General features: G+C 36.5%; 1 protein-coding gene across 2 annotated transcripts in view; it reads left to right on the plus strand.

The window, feature by feature from the left end:
• Nucleotides 1-18,438, plus strand: part of BRDT (bromodomain testis associated) — a 62,158-nt gene extending 43,720 nt beyond the window's left edge. Inside the window, exons 13-18 of one of the 2 annotated variants that reach the window (XM_049772194.1) lie at nucleotides 1,767-1,814; nucleotides 2,998-3,163; nucleotides 9,326-9,426; nucleotides 15,127-15,332; nucleotides 16,267-16,432; nucleotides 18,370-18,438. In XM_049772194.1, the coding sequence (XP_049628151.1) occupies nucleotides 1,767-1,814; nucleotides 2,998-3,163; nucleotides 9,326-9,426; nucleotides 15,127-15,332; nucleotides 16,267-16,432; nucleotides 18,370-18,438 (756 nt within the window). Of the gene's footprint in view, nucleotides 1-1,766; nucleotides 1,815-2,987; nucleotides 3,164-9,325; nucleotides 9,427-15,126; nucleotides 15,333-16,266; nucleotides 16,433-18,369 lie in introns of both variants that reach the window. The other variant, XM_049772196.1, reaches the window with a different exon arrangement.
• The last annotated feature ends 452 nt before the right edge of the window (nucleotides 18,439-18,890 follow it).

The following is an 18,890-nucleotide window of genomic DNA, read 5'->3' on the forward strand; positions in this document are numbered from 1 at the left end:
ACCGCCGGGTGTGACCCAAAAACAAAAACAAAAAAAACTGGGTATTTAATAACTTGCTGTTATACCTCCATCTTCCCTGTTTTCTGTTCATTGTGGTTGTGGAGCACCCCTACATTCACTATGGTGTTTGCTCGAAGTCACATACACACTCAATAGTGCGAATCATGCTGATTTTAAGTCACGCACACATATTACCGCTGCAGTAGTGGGGTCAAGCAGGGTCAATTGGACCAAGCTTGACTCAGATAGGTTGGCTCCATGATCTACCTGACAGTCTCATCCTTCCAAGGCAGGTACCTTTAGCCATGGAATCATCTCGTAATTGGTACAGCAATTTTTAAGGGTTTTTTTTTTATGCGGGGGTCATAATGATAGTTAGAATAGGTAGCATGCAACTGATTCAAATTCAGTCACCAGCATCCCATATGATCTCCTTAGTACCACCAGTAATTATTTCTGACTGAAGAGCCAGGAGTAATTTCTTAGTATCACTGGAAATGGCCCTAAAACAAAAACAAAAAAAGTTTTAATTTTTTGATAAGAGAATAATCATCCTTCAGTCTCAATTAACTTATTCAAAGATTGCTTCCTGAAGAAAATGAATACAGAAACTGTCACTAGATTTTCCTAGTAAGATATAACTGCTATATAAATCGAACAGATGAATAGAATTATTTTTACATTGATTTAACTTAACCTTGGGTATATACATTAAGAGGAATGACCTTTGGCATATCCATGGGCCCAAATAGAATGTGCACAATAAGTGGAATTTCTCAAGAAGAGGCAGGAAGGGAATGGCAGAGTTTCTGAGGCTTATTACCAATTACTTTTTTTTTTGGTTTTTGGGCCACACCCATTTGACACTCAGGGGTTACTCCTGGCTATGTGCTCAGAAATCGCCCCTGGCTTGGGGGGACCATATGGGACGCCGGGGGATCGAACCGCGGTCCTTCCTTGGCTAGTGCTTGCAAGGCAGACACCTTACCTCCAGCGCCACCTACCCGGCCCCACCAATTACTTATTTTAATTTTTTGTTTTGTTCTTGGGTCACACCCAGTGATGCTCAGGGGTTATTCCTGGCTATGCCCTCAGAAATTGCTCCTGGGTTGGGGGACCATATGGAACGCAGGGCGCAGGCAAGGCAGACACCTTACTGATTGCGCCACCGCTCTGGCCACACCAACTACTTATTTTAGCACATCAGAGTTGAATTAGTATTTCACTTGCTTTTAAAGAGACAAGTGGGATTTTATTTTCTTTCACTAATCCAAGTTGTTATTCTCATAAAAATTTGAACCTTTGTATCTGTAATCAAATAGAGAATATAGTAAATTTATTTAACAGTCTAAGGTTATAGGGAAGTATAACGAATAATACTAACTTAAAGAAGTTGTAGATTGTAAGAAGAAAGGCAGTCACATTAAAAGTTCATAATGGTTTTTTTGTGGGGGGAGCCCACACCTGGCAGTGCTCAGGCGTTTCTCCTGGCTCTCTGCTCAGAAATAGCTCCTGGCAGGCACAGGGGACCATATGGGATGCTGGGATTCAAACCAACCACCTTAGGTCCTGGGTCGGCTGCTTGCAAGGCAAACGCCGCTGTGCTATCTCTCCGGCCCCAAAAGTTCATAATGTTATGATGTTATAATAACAATTAGAATTCATTGACAAAATGAAAAATCAAAAAATATTTATGCTGCTTAAAAGGAAAAGGAATACTTAAAATGAGTTCTTAATTACAAGAAATGGGAAGACATGCAAAGTAGAAAGTAGAGGCTTTATTTCCCTATCAGGGTCAGCCTGGCGTATGGCATGCTCCTTAAAGCTAATGTTGTCTCCTGTCATAACCATACATTTTTTATTTTATAGTTTATTTAGGCACTATTATTTTATACTGTTAATAGAATTTCAGGCATATAATGTTCCAGCACCAAATCTACCACCAGATTATCAGTATTCCTTACCCCTCTACTCAGTCCCCCGTGGAAAACTCAGTTCTGTAGTTCAATTCTCAGGTTCTATTACCATTGGTCAATTTTTAATCCCTTGCTATTTTTCTTTATATTCCACATAATAGAGATAATTCTGTATATACCTGCTTCTCACTTCACTGTGCATGATATCCTGTAGTTCTATTATCAGAGAGGTGAATTGCAAGATTTCATTTTTACATATAGCTAAGTGTGATGTTTTGTTGTTTATGTACCAGTTATTTTTTACCGTTTTTTTTTTCATCTCGTCATCTGTTCTTTTTTTTTTTTTAAATGAGGGGCCGGAGATATAGTATGGAGGTAAGGTGTGTTTGTCTTTTATGCAGAAGGTCATTGGTTCAAATCCCAGTATCACACATATGGTTCCCCGAGCCTGCCAGGAGCGATTTCTGAGCATGGAGCCAGGAGTAACCCCTGAGCACTGCTGATTGTGACCCAAAAACCAAAACCCAAAAAAAAAAAAAATGGTATAAGGCAAAAGGAAAAATAAGCATAGGATGTATCTTTGGAGAAATATGGTAGTTGGTAAAGATTATTTTCGAAATAAAAGTTTTAGACACTGATTTGCCATACTGCTACGTGATAGAATTTCATATATAACACTTCACCATTTTTCAGTACCCCCTTACCCCACTTTTTTTCACCATTGTCATGGTGTTCTCTTCCCTATTATTATGCACACATGTGGACCCACGGCTCTCTTCTTCCACCCCCTACTTAAGACTAGTTCTAACTGGGCAGGAACACCAAGACTTAACAATTTAAAACATATATGTGATTTAGAAATATCTTTGACTAATCCACATATAAAGTATATGATAGCCAAGTTATTGAATCTCTGTAAGTTTTATTTTTCTCATATGTATGGTGAATAATTATACCATGAATATTTATGTGAATATTACATTCAGAAAATAGTATTCTTTCCTCTTGTGTTTTGTTTTCTTCATTTATTTTAATATATGATTAAAACTGAAATATAATTTTATTGAACTTTGTTTGGCAGATACAATCTTCAGTGCACGAGACCACCTCTGTGAAAACTACAGTTCACCAAACCCCTCATTCATGCACAGTACCACCCAATCACTACCAGTTAACAGTTAATAAGGAATCAGAACATTTACAGAATGTAAAAAATATTTCGCCCTTAGAAATTCTGCCTTCCTCAGGTAAGATATTAACAAGTAAATGAGTAGATAGCTTAATGTTTAAAAGTATATATGAAAATGCTAAATGCTATATATCACAGGAATCAGAGCTATAATAGCAGCTTAACTTGCATGTGGCTGACCCAGATTCAATCTCCAACACCCTGAACCACTTTAGAAGTGATACCTGAGCACAGAGCCAGAAGTAAGCCCTGAGCTGGTGATCACCAGGTGTGCCACACACACACACACACACACACACACACACACACACGACATACTGTATTTGAGGTGCTAAAAATGATTAGTTGTAAATTAGAAATAATCTGATGAAAATTAGAAATTATCTGCTTTATAACCAAATATACTATTATTGGGGGGGTATATTTGGACACATTGAAGGTGTTTAAGGGCTACTCCTGGCTCTCTGCTCAGGCATACAAAACAAGCAAGGCAAGCTTAACCCTTATACAATCTCTTTTGCATCCCAATGTACTTTTTATTTCAATCATGTGAAACATAGAGTTGACTTTTATATGGATTATTTGCACTAACAGGTGAGCCTTATATAAATCCTATTGCTGCCAGAGCCCTAATTAACCAACTTCCATGATGCATCTATGGGAATAATAAGATGAAATAAGGAAAAATTACTTTGAAATTCCAAGTAGAGAAATGAGCGCTAATGTCTGGAAAAGAAATTTTGAAGGCCAAAACTACATAAGGCAATAATAGAAAGGGCATAGATAAACTAGATATGAATTTTGATGATAGAATTAATATAATTTGTTAGAGCACATGTCTGTGAGATATCAAAGCTAGTATTGAAAAAGAGGGGGAAATGTTCCTCTGGGACATTTTTGTGGGACATGTTTGTAGTGCTATTGAATATCTGGTCAGAAATATACAACTAGAAATTTTCTGGAGCTAAGTATATATAGCAAGTGCTGTAATAAGTAGGAGATACTTGAAGCAATGAGAAAGAGTGAAATATTTAAGAAAATATGCAGAGCAGAAAAAGAAAGTCAAGGGCAAAATGCAAGAAATAAAACTTTGTAAAAGTAGAACAGAATAATAAGCTAAAAGAAGAAAATAAACAGTTTTAGAAATAGAGTAGATGGTATGATAGAGGCCAAGGTAGATAGACATTAAGAACACCATATGCTTACAAAGCACTGAAATAAGAATGAAGAGTTAGGAGGGACGTTTGCATTTATAATGTGAACCCTTACACTGGAAAAGCTGCTTTGTAGTGGCCATTTGTTTGGGACAGAAATTGTTTTGTTGAGGGCCAGAGTGATAACACAGTAGTAGGTCATTTTCCTTGCATGCAGATGACCCAGGACAGACCTGGGTTCGATCCTTGGCATCCCATATGGTCCCTCAAGCCTACCAGGTGTGATTTCTGAATACAGAGCCAGAGGTAACCCCTGAGCACTGCTGGGTGTGACCCAAAACCAAACAAAGTTGTTTTGTTATAAATTGAGATGTAAAGAAATAAGAATATAAGTAAATTTTTGAATAACTTTGTCATGGAGATGATGGGAAGATAATTGTTAGTTTTAACAGTGATAGAAACTAGTTTTGGGTTTTGTTTTGCTTTGAGTTTTTTGTGAAACAGGTTTTATGTCTTAAAGTTGATCAGAAATAACTAGGGAACTTCTTTCCTTTCCTTCCTGGAAGTTCTTAATATCTTTTTCTTGCCTAACTGCTATGGCAAGTACTTCCAGTACTATATTGAATAAAAGTGGCAAAAGTGGGCAATCTTTGTCTTCTGCCAGAGCAATAGCACAACAGGTAGGGCATTTGCCTTGCATGCAGATAACCCAAGTTTGATCCCCGGCATCCCATATGGTTCTCCAAGTTTGCCAGGAGTTCTGTGCACAGAACTAGGAGTAGACCCTGAGCACTGCTGGGCATGACCCCCCCAAAAAAATTAAATTAAAATAAAATAACTCATTCACAGTTGTGCTTTCAGAAATCAAGTACCTTGAAGTTAACTAAAGAGGCAAAAAAATGTATACAAAGAAAACTATTAAATACTTCAAGAAATAAAAGAGGACAAAAAGAAATGGAAACATATCCCCTTATTAATAGGGAGGATGAACATCATTAGTGACATTACTTCTGAAAACATTGTACAGATTTAATGTAATCCCTATAAAGATACCCATTACATTTTTTTTTCAAAAAATAATAGAGCAAACAATCCTGAAATTCATAGGGAACAATAAACTTCCAGGAACAACTAAGCAATCATAAGGGAAAAAAGAAGATGGGATTCATCACTTTACCCAACTTCAAACTGTACTATAAAACAGCATGGTACTGAAATAAAAACAAACCCTCAGATCAGTAGAATAAATCCAATATCCTGAGACTGACCCTCAGGTATATATGAACAATTAATTTTTGCTAAAGGAGCAAAAATTACAAAGTAAAACAAGGAAACCCCCTTCAACAAGTGGAGGGAAAACTGGTCAGCATGCACAAAAATCAACTTAGACTTTTTTTTTTTTTTTTTTTTGGTTTTGGGTCACACCCGGCGGTGCTCAGGGGTTACTCCTGGCTGTCTGCTCAGAAATAGCTCCTGGCAGGCACGGGGGACCATATGGGACACCGGGATTCGAACCAACCACCTTTGGTCCTGGATCGGCTGCTTGCAAGGCAAACACCACTGTGCTATCTCTCCGGGCCCCAACTTAGACTTCTAATGCTGTACACAAAAGTCAAATCAGACTGGATTAAACACCTTGATATCAGAGCTGAAACCATAAGATACATAGAGGAAGATGTTGGCAGAACACTATGATATTGATGCTAGTTAAAGGCATCTTTAAGGTGAAACTTCATTGGCCAAGCAAGTGGAAGCAAAGATAAACAAATGGGACTACCTTAAATTAAAAAGCCTCTGCACCTCAAAGGAAATGGTTACTACAATACAAGGACTACTCATGGGATCAGAGAAACTGTTAATTCAATATTCACCTGATAAGCAGTTAATATCTAAGATATATAAAAGTTCATCAGGAAAAAAAATCATCTAACCCTTCTAAAAATGGGGATAAGAAATGACCAAACATTTATTCAAAGAAGAATTAGAGGTGGCAAAAAGACACATAAAAAGTGTTCCACATAACTAATCATCAGGGAGATGCAAATCAAAACAAGAAGCTATCACCTCACACCACAGAGACTGGCACACATCAAGAAGAATAAGAACAACCAGTGCTGGTGTGGTTACCAGTAGAAAGGAACTCTCATTCACTGCTGGTGGGATGTCAACTGGTCCATCCTTTTTGGAAAGCAACATAGACATTCCTCAAAAAAAAAAAAATAGAAACTGGGGCTGGAGAAATAGCACAGAGGTGGCCTTTGCTTTCAAGCAGCCAATGAGGGATGGGTGGTGGTTCGAATCCCGGCATCCCATATGGTCCCCTGTGCCTGCCAAGAGCAATTTCTGAGCACAGAGCCAGGAGTAACACCTGAGTGCTGCTGGGTGTGACCCAAAAACCAAAAAGAAAAACAAAAACAAAAACAAAAAGAAATAGAACCTGAGCTTCCATATGATCCATCAAATAACACTCCTAGGAATATACCCTAAGAATCCAAAAACACAATGCAGAAAAAGCACCAGCACTCCTATGTTCACTGTAGAACTACTCACAATAGCCAGAATCTGAAAACAACCCAAGTGCCTAAGAGCAGATGAGTGGATAAACAGTGGTACATCTACACAATAGAATGCTATGCAACTGTGGTAAAAAAAATTAAGTCATGAATTTTTTTTTTTTTTGGTTTGGTTTTTGGACCACACCTGGTGGTGCTCAGGGGTTACTCCTGGCTAACCATATGGGACACCGGGATTCAAACCAACCACCTTAGGTCCTGGATCAGCTCCGTGCAAGGCAAATGCCACTGTGCTATCTCTCCGGGTCCATGAAATTTTTTTATACATGAATGGATATGAGAGTATTGTGCTGATGAAAATGAGTCAGAGGGAGAGAGATACATAGAATAATCATATTAATTTGTCTTATATTAAAAAAATAATATGATGATAATATCCACAGACAATAGAAACAAGGACCAGGAGAACAAGTTCATGGTAGGAAGCTTGCCACAAATAGCGAGGGAGAGGGTATAAAATTAGGGCAAAGAAGGAACCACTATAACAATGATAGTTCCAACAGATCACTCTGTACCAGAATGGGTGTTAAAAGGAAATAAAGTGGTAATCATGATATTCCTTCAGTAACAATATTGCAAACCAGTGTCTAAAGGAAAGAGAGAGAGAGTCTCGGACAGAGAAGAAAAATGTCTACCCCAGATGAAGGCGGGGAAGGGCGGGTGGGAAATTGGGGACTTTGGTGGTGGGAAATGTGCACTGGTGAAAGGTATTGTACATTGTATGACTGAAACTCATAAACAACTTTGTAACTAAAAAATAATCTGTATTATGAACAACTTTGTCACCACGGTGTATAAAATAATTTAAATTTTTGGGCCCAGAGAGATAGCACAGTGGCGTTTGCCTTGCAAGCAGCCGATCCAGGACCAAAGGTGTTTGGTTCGAATCCCGGTGTCCCATATGGTCCCCCGTGCCTGCCAGGAGCTATTTCTGAGCAGACAGCCAGGAGTAACCCCTGAGCACCACCGGGTGTGACCAAAAAAAAACCAAAAAATAAAAAAATAAAAAAAATTTTAAATTTTAATTTTAAAAAGAAATGACTAGAGAAATAGTTTGGTGAGTTTGTTGAATCTTATATGGCCCAGTGCACATGTTAAGCTATACCTCTGAAGTTATTTAAGAAATTATTTATGATAAATCAGTGCAGAGATGGAAAACTGAAGTAGACATGAAACCATACATACAAGCACACATTCACACAAAAACTAGGCTGTGTTTCTGTTTTATTAAAATAAGTACATAGTAGTATAACAGTAAGGTAGCATTGAAGAAGAAAAGGGCAATCTTAAAAAAAGCAGAATGCGGGGCCGGTGAGGTGGCGCTAGAGGTAAGGTGTCTGCCTTGCAAGCACTAGCCAAGAAAAGATCGCAACCGCGGTTCGATCCCCCAGCATCCCATATTGTTCCCCCAAGCCAGGGGCAATTTCTGAGTGCTTAGCCAGGAGTAACCCCTGAGCATCAAACAAGTGTGGCCTGAAAAACAAAAAAACAAAACAAAAAAGGCAGAATGCAGTCATCATAGTCTTTTGTTTCTATTTTAGGAAAACATCCTATATAAAAAATCTATAAATATCTGTATTAATTTTGGATTTATTATATAATTTTAATATTTGTTTGTGTGTTGTTTCTGAGTAATAGCATTTGTATAGAGAAATATCTAGATGTTGCTGTTGTTTTATTTTCTATTGCATTTATTTTTTCGGGGTTTTGTTTTTGTTTTTGTTTTTTTATCAAAGTGGTTCACATTTTATAACTGTAGGTGGCACTATACCCAAGGGAAACTGCAAATGTTTATTGAATTTTCTGGAAGTTAATGGGAATAAATTTTTGCTAAATCTTCTAACAGTAAAACTGTTGAAACTTAGTGAAAAAAATTCACTGCTTTTCTTATTAGAAGAATCTGGCAAATATTAGTGTATGTAAAGTATTTTAAAAATTGAATTTTCAAGGGTTACCTGTTTTCTTTTAACCTCCTACCTACGTCATCTCCATGTGTATTAGAAAATGTGTGATTTAGCTTTAAAATAAGTTGAAATTTTTTTCATAAAGTATTGCTTAATTTATTCTTATCGCTTACACTTTCTGTAATCCATACCAAAAAACTCTTTAATTCAGGGCCAGCGAGAGTACAGCAGAGCCTTGAATGTGGTCAAACCAGCCTCAATCTCTGGTCTCACAGTTGGAGCTGAGGTCTGTCTGCACATTAGAGAACTGCTATTCCATGTGAATGAGCAAATAGATTTTGGTGGATGAACCAGAGTACCAGCTATATATTCTGTGCTGCCAGGGGAAAAACAAAGCAGACCATTAATTTTAAATTAAAAAAATGTTATTTTCTGGTATTCTTCCTCAAGAATAATACAGAGTTATGATGCATCAAGACATTAGTCATTTTGTGTTTCATAGTTTCTGACCCAGGGGTGAAAAGATAACAAATTCTAGACAAACAATATGAAACTTTAATCATACTATTCTAAAAATGTGTGCATCTAGGTAATTCTGAACAGCAGGTGACTGATCAGACGGTGATGCATCAGTCTGATGATAATGCCCCATTGGTGCTAGAATCTGAATGTCAAGTTCCTGTGCAGAAGGTAAGAGTAAAGTTATTTATTTTTCTTAAAAATCTTGGAGGGATTTAAGTTAAATTGAATATGGAAGTGATGATGAGAGTTCCTTTAAGCCCTAACATAAAAGAGCATCTCTGATACTAAATTTTGGCCAGGTTGTTATTGGTGGTGGTGTTTAGTATTTGTTTTTAACTGATAACTGATATTACTTGGGGACTACTCCTGACTCGGTGCTCAGAGTTGCCCCAGGCAGTTCTGTGAGAACATGCAGTGCCAGTGATCAAGTCTTGGCTAACTTCCTGCAAAGCAAGTTCTCACATGTTGAACTCTCTCTCCACCCATTTATTTAAAGTTACCGGTACACAACAGTCTGTCCTCCCCACCTTTAAGTTATATTATGTTGCTATGCTGTATTTGCTAGCTAGTCTTATTTTAAATCATGTCAATCACAAAACTGTCCATTATAAAAATATTTGTGGAATATTTCTTGAGAGAGGTGTGCCTCCCAAGCAAAATATTTGGAATTCTTATGGAATTCTGGGGGGCCACTTCCGATGATATATGGCTGATGGGTATGAGAACATGGTACTGGGGACCACGAGGGCCATACCCTATGGTACTCGGGGTCATGTATTTCTGATCCCTGGGATATCCCAGAACTCGGGAGGTTTCTTAATCAAATCTTTCATGAACTTCATCTCAAATCACACACTAATCATTCTTTTTTTTTATTTTTTTTTAATTTATTTAAACACCTTAATTACATACATGATTGTGTTTGGGTTTCAGTCATGTAAAGAACGCCACCCGTCACCAGTGCAACATTCCCATCACCAATGTCCCAAGTCTCCCTTCACCCCACCTGACCCCCGCCTGTACTCTAGACAGGCTCTCCATTTTCCTCATACATTCTCATTATTAGGACAGTTCAAAATGTAGTTATTTCCCTAACTAACTCATCACTCTCTGTGGTGAGCTTCCTGAGGTGAGCTGGAACTTCCAGCTCTTTTCTCTTTTGTGTCTGAAAATTATTATTACAAGGGTGTCTTTCATTTTTCTTAAAACCCATAGATGAGTGAGACCATTCTGCGTTTTTCTCTCTCTCTCTGACTTATTTCACTCAGCATAATAGATTCCGTGTACATCCATGTATAGGAAAATTTCATGACTTCATCTCTCCTGACAGCTGCATAATATTCCATTGTGTATATGTACCACAGTTTCTTTAGCCATTCGTCTGTTGAAGGGCATTCTTTAATCAAATGTTTCTAGAATATATGTTTTGAGATATATTAGAAAAGCACTATTCTAGGCACTGGGATCTAATTCTCAGAAATGTTCTATGAAAGTATTTACTGCCATTTATCTTTTCTCTTCCAAGTAAAAGAGAAACCGTACTCTTTGATAAGACTAACACCATGAAAACTATACTGTGTTGTCTTTGTGTCTTCTTAGTATCTAAGTGTTTTACGTTACCAATAACTTGTCATCAAGATTAACTATACTTAAGTTGGGCATTTTCTTATAGATAAGAACTATTTTAAAAGTTTTTTTTAATGCTAAACTTACATTATTAATTTCTGTTATACTTAAAGTAGCATCCATCCCCTTTAGGATAGAAATAATAATGCTACAAAATTTGTTAAATATTTGGTTTAGATTAGAACATGAATAGGAGCTAGAGCATAAGCATATGCCTTGCATGTTGCAGCTTTGGACAAGGTTCAATCCCCAGCACTACATACAGTCCCCTGAACACCACCAGGGGTCATTCCAAGTACAGAGCCTGGAAGAACCTCTGAGCATCAGTGGGTATTGCCCACTCCCACCTACACAAACTTGGTTTATTATTATTATATTTTCTGTTGTAATATTTAAGTGTGTGTGATCTTGACCAATCCAAACTACTTTTAAAATAGTAAGAATTCTTTTCAAAAGGGCCAAAAGGTTGCATAAAAATAAGCAACAAAACTTGTTTTAACATTCTCTGTAGCCTCTTTTGTTAGGTTGTGTTGTTTTTTTGTTTTTACTATTTGGGGTTTTTGGGGAGGGAGACATGTGTGGTGGTACTCAGGGTTTACTTCTGACTCTGTGCTCAGAAATTATACCTGGCGATGTTCAAGGATGATAGGAGATACTAGGGATTGTGAACCCGGGTTGGCAACATGCAAGGCAAGCCCCTTACTCATTGTACTATTACTCCAACCCCTCAGCTAATGTCCTTATATTACCTCTGTCCTCCACTTCTTTCTTCCAAGAATTCCCCTTGCCCTTACTCTGCATTCTGTTTTTTAATCATCATTTGGTACTGTCATTTCTCTGTATACCACATATGCATAAGATCATCAGTATATGTCCTTCTTCCTCAACTTACTTCACTTACCACTGCTCCTGCCAATCCATTCTTGACAGCATTCTTTGCTGTAGACATCGTTTTGTTTAATACTGTTCCTCTTATTTTTCTTTTTGTTACCTTTGGTTTTAATATCAAATCTAAACTAGTACCTTAGAAACAAGGAACTTATTGCCTGTTTTTTTCTAGATTTTGGGGGGGGAGTTTAGTTTTTGCACCATACCCAGTGATGCTCAGGGGTTACTCCTGGCTATGCGCTCAGAAATCGCTCCTGGCTTGGGGACCATATGGGACGCCAGGGGATCTAACCACGCACAAGGCTTGCACCACCACTCCAGCCCCTCTAGATTTTTTTGTTTTTGTTTTTGTTTTTGTTTTGGGCCACACCCAACTGTGTTGAGGGATTACTCATGACTGTACTCAGAAATTCTCTGGCAGGCTCAGGGAACCATATGGGATGCCTGGGATTGTACCTAGATTGGCTGTATGTAAGAAAAACCCGGTGTACTGTTGGTCTGGCTCAGTGCTTCTCAAATATTTTGTCATGCCCCCCTAGGAAGAAGAAAACATTTATCGCAACCCCTGCATGACTGTAAATAGTATCTTTATTTAAAAAAATTTAACCTGCAAAACAAAAATACATAAAATAATTTGAGCTGATTTTTTAAATCAGAGGTGATGTCTGGATTAATGGCTACAATGAGCACGTTTTGCAATGCATAGCTTTTCGAAGCAGAGTTTGAAGCAGGACACAGCAACTCTCAGCTCCAGAGACATACAGAGACAAACACGGGGCTTAGCTTGTTATGACAGTGTTTGCTGAGGTCAAATGCACCGCCCTTTACAGAGCCTCATGCCCTCCCTGGGGGGTGTGCCCCACTATTTGAGAACCACTGCTCTGGCTTGAGTTTTACATGGCCTAATGTTTGATTTTTTTTATCCAGTTTGAGGATTTTTTTAAATGCATGGTATACTATAAGATATGGTCCAATTTCATTCTTTGTATAAAACTGTTCATTTTTTTCAAGTAACATTTATTGGAGAGACTTTGTTTTTAACCCAGTTTATAGTCTTGACTATGCTGCATAAATTGACCATATTTATGTGAATTAATTTCTGGCCTTTTTTTAGTTTAATTTTTCTGTGTGTCTATGCAAATGTCTTATTGTTTTGATTACTATAGCTTTGTAGTATTGCATCAAACCAGAAAGTGTAATGCCTCTATTTTCTTCTTTGTGTTTTTATTTGTTTTTGTGCTCAGCGTTTACTTCTGACTTTGTACTCAGAGATCACCACCGGTAGAGTTTGGGAAACCACATGGAGTGTCAGGGAACGAACCATTGCACCTAAGTGCAATGAAAGCACTTACCCTCATACTATCTCTCTAGACCCCAGTATTTTGTGGTTCTTTATAATGAGGACTATTTTATCTATTTTCCGTAAGTAGTGCATTGAAATATTTAGAGATTACATTAATTCTGTTCCTTGAGCAGTATGGACATTTTAGCAGTATTTTTTAAATTTAACATTCTTTCAAATTCAAAGTATAGTATGTTATTCATTTGTATATTCAATTTTTTCAGCAGTGCAATAATTTGATAGCGTACTAAATGTATTCACTTTCTAGATTAAAGTTACTTGTGATCATTATTTTTTTGTAATTGTAAATAGGATTGTTTTCTTAATTTCTCTCTCATTTTCTTTATCAGGGGATAGAAATGCAAGGGTCTATGTCCCCCCTTTTTTCATATGTTGGTGTGTTGCAAAGTTGAGGTGGTCATGTGCATGGAGTCACAATGCTCACTGGGATCTGCATTTTCTTTGGTATGTTACTGTGACCCCAAATGGCAATTCCTCTAGGCTTGGATTTGGCATAAAGTGCGCAAAGATTGCACTTGAGACCTCATTGCCTACAAGACAGTCTGCCACTGACCTAGCTAGCTATCCCTGGTCCCCCAGAAGATATTTATATTGATTTTTGTAGCTTGTAAATGTACTGAATTTATTTCCTCAAATATTTTTGTGGTATTTTAATGGTAATAGAATATCATCTGTTAATAGTGACATTTTCTTCTGATTTAGGTGCTGCTTTTGTTTTGTTTTACTTTTTGTCATACCCAAAGATACTTAAGGTTTAGTTCTAGTTCTGTGTGCAGGGAACCAAATGCACTGTTGAGGTTTGAATCTGGATTGACTATATGCAGGGCTTAACCCCTGTACTCTCTCTCTGACCCCTAAGTGCTTTAATTTCTTTTCTTTCCCTGATTGTTCTAAGAGTTTTGATACTGTGCTGCATAAAAGTGTGAACATTCTTATCTTATTCTTTGCCTTAGAAATAAAAGCGTTCATAGTGAAGAATGATACTAGTTGTGAGCTAGTCAATAAGACCTTAATTACATAAAAATATTACCCATTTTGGGGGCCTGAGCAGTGGCACAAATGGTAGGGCATTTGCTTGCATGCGCTAACCTAGGACAGATCATGGTTTGATCCCCTGGCATCCCATATGGTCCCCCAAGACAGGAGCCATTTCTGAGCGCAGAGCCAGGAATAACCCCTGAGAGTCACCAAATGTGGCCCAAGAGCCAAAAAAAAAAAAAAATTTAACCACTACGTTGAGAATTTTTTCCATAAAAGAATGTTGACTTTTTCTAATGCTTAGTTGAGATAACTATATGATTTGCTTCACAATGTTTAGGTGCTACTTCTGCATTTATGCTCAAAGAGACTATTTCTGTTCATGGCTGAGGGGACTATTTGGCACTGAGGCTAGAATGTAGGACTCCAACATGTGAAATAGTACAGTTTTTTTTGAAAGTCTCCCCAGCTCTTGACCACATGTTAATGTATCATTAATATATCTTATCACACTGATCTTTGGATAGTATATCATTATATAATTCTCTTAAACATTATTAAGCAATATCTGATAATATTGTGTTGAAGCTTTGGGAATATTTATAAGCAACAAATACTTATGAACCTCTAAGAGAAAATGCTTTTTACCTTGGTTTTGGATAAATATATAAGTTTAGATGATGATTATTATATTTTCTTTTTCTCTTTTTTTTTGGGGGGTGGTGTCATACTCAGCAGTGCTCAAGGATTACTCCTGACTCTACTCAGAAATTATTCCTGGCAACTTGGACCTGGGAGAGCAGGAAACAAGGAAGAAATGGGATACTAGGAATGGAATCTGGGTCAACCTCGTGCAAGGCAAAACTCCCTACCCATTGTACTATTGCTCTGGGCTGGGTATTTTCTTATGTTTTTCTGACTAGCACTCAAATTTTGTAAAATTATGCAAAATCCTTTGGCGCATGAATTTGACATATAACTTAAATTTTTTTTGTCTTTTGTTGGACTTTTAGGACATAAAGATCAAGAACGCAGACTCCTGGAAAAGTTTAGGCAAGCCAGTAAAAACATCAGGAGTGCTGAAATCTTCAGATGAGCTCTTCAACCAATTCAGAAAAGCAGCAATAGAAAAGGAAGTAAAAGCTAGGACACAGGAACTGATACGGAAACATCTGGAACATAATACTAAGGAACCAAAAACAATTCAAGAAAACCAGAGGTCAGTAATATATAGTATTAAAGTAGTAAAGGTCTTTAATGAATGTTTTTAAAATATACTTTAAATAAGACATGCATTTTAATATTTTAAATTGTTTTATAGTTTATTGAACTATATATAAATGCATTTAAATATATTAAAATAAGACATGTATTTTAAATATATTGAATTGTTCTATAATATTTCAGACATGTAGTAGGATACAGAAAATTATTTTTATATAGCAATATATAAACATATTTTATATATAATATGCTTTATTGCATATTTAAAGCATATATGCTTTAACAATTATAAATAATTCAATGATCAGTTGTGTTATTTAGCATACTAACTGTATTGTAGAGCCACTTGTGGCAGTGTGCCATTATTATAGGGGGAGCTACTCCTGACCTTAGGGGGTTATTTCTGGTGATACCTAGAGAACCATTTGATACTTAAAATCAAACCCCAGCATGCTCAATCTATCGCGCTACTTCTCTGGCCAAGCAGAACATTATTAAATTATAAAGTATCATTATTTTCATGTATGTTATGCTATCATTTCCATTCTTTATGTAATAAAATACTAGTTACTTTGGACACAGTTTTCTAAGAACTTATCTTGAATATTATAGGTTGTTCAATGTAAATTTGTTACTAGGGGTTTTCAATATAAATTTTAACATGAAAGATAACGTTTAAAATAATTCCACTACAAGGAATATATGTGGCTCATGGTAGAACTCATACCCTCATAGGCTTTGAATTTAACCCCTCTGCATATATGCCCAGACACACACACACGCGCATACACACACACACACACACACACACATACACATACACACACACAAACTTGTTTTAATAGCTTTGTATTTGTCTTTCAATAAAATGTTTTATAAACTTTAAAGGATATGAAAATGTTATTTGAACTATTATTTATTTATTTAAGGGAACTTGGAGTCGCCCTGGACCCTGTTTCAAATAAAATACAAAACAAGTGCCTTGGAGAAGAATACCAGCAGCCATCAGAAGCTCAAGATAAAAGCAAAATCTGGCTTTTAAAGGACCGTAATTTAGCAAGGGAGAAAGAACAAGAACGAAGGAGAAGAGAAGCAGTATGTTTTATTTTTTTTTACTAACCTAACAAATGGTGTAACAAATTTATATTTTGCATATTGAAGATTATCTCTTTAATGAAAATTAGACTCTCAGATCAGAGCCAAACACAAAAAGTTCAGTCAAGAGACAGAATCCAGGCAGCGAGCTAATGCAATGATCACCCGCTTTGCAGGCAGGAGGGCCCCAAGTTCAGTCCTAGCAGCAATGATTCTCAGGAATAACCTCTGATCATAGGAGTGGAGTAGCCCCAGACAACTGGGTGTACCCCCACACATACAAAAGTAAGACCTATAATGTCATACTAGAGTACTCTAAAGAATTTCCTTATCTTCAAATGGAGTAATAATTGTATTGTGAAGGTGAATCATTTACATGTATTTCTTTATGAGTACTTTAATTGGACTTTTTTGGGGGGATCATACCTAGCTTACTCCTGGCTCTGTGCTCAGGGCTTAAGGGTCCATATACAGCGCTAGGGATCAGTACCATAATCTGTGCTAGGACTCAAACCAAGATGGGCTTTATGCAAAGCAAGCATAGTAACCCTCATACTATCTTTCTGATCCCCTAAAATTTTTGTGGGAGCATACCATTATTTAAGTAGTCAGATGGTCTCTTAAAGTGTTAAATATTAGGATTCATCATATGACTCAAGCATCATGGGCAAGTTTGAGGCTAAAATGACTCCACAGTTTGGGATCCCTAGTGATCTGGAGTAGTTTGGGGTCCCTAGTGATCTGGAGTAGTTATGGATCCCTAATGCTTAGAGAAAAACCTTATGCTTACTTAGTACTTACCATTTTCATAATGGCATAATTTTTCTTCTTAAAGAACTTCTTTTAAAGATTTGTTCTGTGGTGAGTTCCTTCAGTTTTTCATACTTTATTTAAAGAAAATGAATCACATAGTTGACATTGACCATAAAACATTTGTTTCCAGATAAGTGAGAGCAAAGTTAATTGAAAGAAAAAATTAAAAAGGAAGATAAAAAAGAACAATGAAAAATTTCAGTAGCAAGCAAATTTGTGAAAATTATTGTAGTTTCAATTAAATCATTAATACAATGGCAGAAGTTTTAGTAAGTTCTTGGTGTTAGCTGTCTATCCACATTCATATAGGAATGACAGCATCGAACAAATTAAGTTGTCCAGAAATTTAAAGCACTATTATTGATAACCGGAACTTTTAGGGTAATGTACTCAGCTGCCATGAAGAAGAAAGATGCAGAGAGGGTGCCCATACTCACCCAAGAAATTCATTGCAGCATTATTTACCATAGCAAGACTCTGGAAACAATCAAGATGCCCTTCAACAGACGAATGGCTAAAGAAACTGGTACATATACACAATGGAATATTATGCAGCTGTCAGGAGAGATGAAGTCATGAAATTTTCCTATACATGGATGTACATGGAATCTATTATGCTGAGTGAAATAAGTCAGAGAGAGAAAAAAGCAGAATGGTCTCACTCATCTATGGGTTTTAAGAAAAATGAAAGACATTCTTGCAATAATAATTTTCAGACACAAAAGAGAAAAGAGCTGGAAGTTACAGCTCACCTCATGAAGCTCACCTGATGAGTTTAGTTAGAGAAATAACTACATTTTGAATACATAATGAGAATATATGAAGGAAATGGAAAACCTATCTAGAGTACAGGCGGGGGTCAGGTGGGGAGGAGGGAGATTTGGGACATTGGTGATGGGAATGTTGCACCGGTGATGGGTGGTGTTCTTTACATGACTGAAACCCAAACACGATCATGTATGTAATCAAGGTGTTTAAATAAAATATATAATAAAAAGAATAAAAATTACATACAAACTCAATGGTACTAAATTATATTTACTTTGTATGGTCCAATTGAAGCATAATCATTTTTATATAGATGAAATGAAGGCATACATTTATATTTTATTTCTTTTCTACAGATGGCGGGTACCATTGATATGACTCTTCAGAGCGACATTATGACAATGTTTGAAAACAACTTTGATTAAAAACTTTTTAAATTAACCATCATCTTAAAGTAAATGTTACAGAAGTTAAAATACATATGGTAAAATAATTTAGATACCAAGATAACAATTCTATATTGTAATTTTGATTGCTTTAAAATGATTAAACAATTTTTACTTGCATTTTAATAGCAATATGTTCATTTTAATGACATAATTTATAGGGAATTTTATAATTTTGAATACCTAAAATTTTAATAAATTCCCAGATGTTATTCATCCTGCAAATATTTGTCTACCGTGCCTTATCTAAGCAATGAAAATTCAACAAAGATAGACCCTTGTTTAAAAATGAAGAATATATAAGAAATATATTGAAAACATGATTTCTACTGAGTATATAACTTCTTAAATATCTGTCTGCCTCCAGAATATTTATAACTAATAGTGTGGTTTCTTTAGGTGTCTATTTTTACATTTCTAGACCAGTTCTC

Source organism: Suncus etruscus, chromosome 4, assembly GCF_024139225.1.
Source record: "Suncus etruscus isolate mSunEtr1 chromosome 4, mSunEtr1.pri.cur, whole genome shotgun sequence".
Taxonomy (NCBI): domain Eukaryota; kingdom Metazoa; phylum Chordata; class Mammalia; order Eulipotyphla; family Soricidae; genus Suncus; species Suncus etruscus.